This window comes from Pelobates fuscus, chromosome 2 (assembly GCF_036172605.1).
Source record: "Pelobates fuscus isolate aPelFus1 chromosome 2, aPelFus1.pri, whole genome shotgun sequence".
Lineage (NCBI taxonomy): Eukaryota > Metazoa > Chordata > Amphibia > Anura > Pelobatidae > Pelobates > Pelobates fuscus.
In genome coordinates, this window is record NC_086318.1 from 394081898 (window position 1) to 394085874 (window position 3977).

The following is a 3977-nucleotide window of genomic DNA, read 5'->3' on the forward strand; positions in this document are numbered from 1 at the left end:
CATACCTTAAATTCTTCTCTTAATGACCAATCTTTATTTCATTAACAAATTAAATATAGTATATTTTATTATTTTATTGAGTCTACTCTTTTAACACAATATTCAAAGGGAAGGATAGGTAGGATGAAAGATAGGTCTCTTTTTGGTGTTTTTTCAGCCACAGATAAAATATTGGGAAGTCAGAAGTTAGCAGTTGAGACTCCAGATCTACCCATCTGTTTCTATCTGGAGGGGAGTATAAGGCTCTGATTCGATTATGTCACTCTCTTCTACGATTACTCCATATAAACAAATCAATCTCTCTCTGAGAGGAGGTTCATCTTTATGCTTTGGAACCAGGTGTATTTTTTACCGAAATCTTTGAGGAAATGGGGTTTGCACAATAACTGGCATCTTCACCCATAGCCAACACTAGTCACCTGAAATTCACTCTAAGCTCAGCTAGCATAGCTTTCAATGTATGGATTGACACTTATGGGTAGTTTGGTAGCACTCTGTTTTTTTTAGCTAGCTTGCAATGCTGTGAAATTATCTGGAGAATGAAGTTAACTATTGCTTAATGTAATGAACTGGTCACTACACTTGCCATACAGGTCAGGAAATTGCTGTAAAAATATCTGATGATATTTTAAAGTGGCTCTATCATAAGCAGTTTGTAATTTTTGTATTGCTCCCCTAGAGCATGTATCTTCCTTACCCCTCCAGCATGGTTTTTGTTTCTGTTACATTATTCGTACCTATTAAAGGCCTTTAATTTTCAGCGCAGCTCTTCTTCTAAAATGACTGTCAGTGACATCTTCTAACTGCTTCTAGAAACGAATGCTGGCCGTGCATGCCTAGTGTGATAGATTGCCCAGTCAATTTTATTAGCTGGAACCGGACTGTAGTTACCTCCTCCACCACAACAGATTATTGTTAGTTCCCCTGGTGTCTGGTAGGTAATTAAATTATCTTGTGCTAAGTTAGCTATGTCGTTGACACCAAGATGCCCAGGTTATGCAATGCATAACGTTGTTCATAATGACCCCCTGTTGGGAATGTGTGTATATATATACCTGTGTGTTTTCTAATAATGTTTGGGACAAGCTGTAATCAGTTTGGCTGCTCGGTTCCAGGAGAGAAAGGATTCTTGGCGGAGATACTCAGCCTAACTAGAGGAGCTCTGTCACACTTAGTAAGCCACAAGTAGAGGCAATTGTACTGGGCATGCGTGGCACTCGGGAATAAAGAGAACTCACAAGATTAAAGACTTGATAGGTAGACTCGATGGTAAGGTGAGTATTGTTGAAAAATGGCACTTGACAAAGGAAGTGGATCTTCCTTAAGCTCCCCCTTTGTCAAGCATCTAAAAATACTCTACTTTGGGATTTGGGGTGACAGAACCGCTTTAACTGATTTCCTGTTGCATTTTGTTCACAAAATACTTTCAGGGTTAATCACTTAAGTGTGAATTGTTGGATTTCACTGATAATAACTGAAAATAATGTAATATTCTTAGTAATTAGATATTTAGAGACATATTTGTTTCATTGAAAATTTTGTTCTTGAACTTGAACGTTGCTTTGTTACATGGCTATGTGTTTTTATTTTTAAGTATTTGATGAAGGATATATTTGGATAATATACAAAAAAAGAAAAATTCCCTATAAGCAATGTTTAATATATCATTTTTAATACATGAAATTTAGATATATATCATATACACAGAGGCATAGAGATGTGTATAAAAAAAAAACTATTATTACATTTTCAAAATTTCTTAGCCGATTTCGATTGTCAGGGACACATCTAATTTAGCCCGTTTGACAGAACCCACCTTGATAAATATTAATTATTGAAATATAGAAAACAAGCTGTGAATGAGACTGAGCAAGTCCCTCTTTCTTCGATGTCATTAAGAAGATTGTTTAGTTTTAAGTGTTAGAATTGCTTCTTCCATCTGCATTCAAGGACTTTGGTACATTTCCTGGTATCCCCTTTATTGCCATTTCTCGGTTCATGCTGGAAACAACAAGTTTTCAACATCTCAAGTGTTCTAATGTCATTCAGCTCTCAAGAGGGTGAGAGGAAGGAAGTCATTGTGTATGATTTTTGCTTGTTTTTGTTGGAAGAAATCTTATTTTTTTGCTTTGGGGATAGTAGAGGCAAAAGGCCAAATACAGCCAACTCAGAGCTAGACTTATTTTATATGAATGATGGTTCAAGGCACCGGGAACATAAAAAACAGCTAGAAAGAATTCAAAAACAGAGACTTGGGTACCGATGGAAGGAGCCACAGTTATTTTGAGATAAACACAAATGTGTGAATACATAGTTTTCTTCCCATAATACAAATGTGTTTGAAGGTAATAGAAAATTACTATTTACCTGAATTCAACAATAGAGTCAGAAATATCTGCTTTTGTTCATTTGTTTGTTGATTCAGTCAGTCAAATTGCGTTAAAACTATTTGTTTCATTAAAACAGCTAAGACGTATCGAATTGTGATGCAAACACAAAATTCCAATACAAAAAGCATAGGTAATGTATTAAAAAAAATTCCCAGTGCCACCATGCATCAACCAAACCCAGTGCCACCATGCATCAAACTAAACCCAGTGCCACCATGCATCAAACCAAACCCAGTGCCACCATGCATCAAACCAAACCCAGTGCCACCATGCATCAAACTAAACCCAGTGCCACCATGCATCAAACCATACCCAGTGCCACCATGCATCAAACCAAACCCAGTGCCACCATGCATCAAACTAAACCCAGCGCCACCATGCATCAACCAAACCCAGTGCCACCATGCATCAAACCAAACCCAGTGCCACCATGCATCAAACCATACCCAGTGCCACCATGCATCAACCAAACCCAGTGCCACCATGCATCAAACCATACCCAGTGCCACCATGCATCAAACTAAACCCAGTGCCACCATGCATCAACCAAACCCAGTGTCACCATGCATCAAACCAAACCCAGTGCCACCATGCATCAAACTAAACCCAGTGCCACCATGCATCAAACCAAACCCAGTGCCACCATGCATCAAACTAAACCCAGTGCCACCATGCATCAACCAAACCCAGTGCCACCATGCATCAAACCAAACCCAGTGCCACCATGCATCAACCAAACCCAGTGCCACCATGCATCAAACTAAACCCAGTGCCACCATGCATCAAACCAAACCCAGTGCCACCATGCATCAAACCAAACCCAGTGCCACCATGCATCAAACTAAACCCAGTGCCACCATGCATCAAACCATACCCAGTGCCACCATGCATCAACCAAACTCAGTGCCATCATGCATCAAACCAAACCCAGTGCCACCATGCATCAAACCATACCCAGTGCCACCATGCATCCACCAAACCCAGAGCCATCATGCATCAAACCAAACTCAGTGCCACCATGCATCAACCAAACCCAGTGCCACAATGCATCAAACCAAACCCAGTGCCACCATGCATCAAATCAAACCCTAATTTTCAGCAAAATATGAGAAGGTGTATATATTAAACAATGAATTGTAGTTGTCTGTTTTTTTTCTGTCTTTTTTTGTACTTTTTCACATCAACCACTCCACTGCAAATTGGTATTTAGTGAATCGTCCCATTTCACATGTTGCTTCAACTTTTTGCGTGTTTTCAAATTCATTTGACTTGAAGGATGGCAATGTACTAATGCTTTACTAGTGCCTTGCCAGTACCTACCTATGTACCTACATATCGTATACATACCTGATACATACCTATGCCTACCTAACTTACTTCATATCTGATAGAGATTCACCAGGGTTAGACTTTACCATTTTTGGGGGGCTTCTTTCCTTTCTCAAGGGGTTTTGAGGATGGCATCAATGTAGGGTATTGATACAGTTGCGCATGTGCCTTATCATTTACCTTTTGAGCTTCACGAAGGAAAGCAGTAAAGCAGAAGAGAAAGAAAGGTTTAATAGTAGTCCGTAGCCATCATGACAC

At 39.4% G+C, this 3977-nt stretch overlaps 1 protein-coding gene across 1 annotated transcript; it reads left to right on the forward strand.

Moving 5' to 3' along the window:
* Nucleotides 1-2552: 2552 nt before the first annotated feature.
* LOC134586393 (uncharacterized) lies at nt 2553-3482 on the forward strand. The gene has a single exon (XM_063441885.1). It carries the CDS (start codon nt 2553-2555, stop codon nt 3480-3482), a length of 930 nt encoding a protein of 309 aa, XP_063297955.1.
* Nucleotides 3483-3977: the final 495 nt, after the last annotated feature.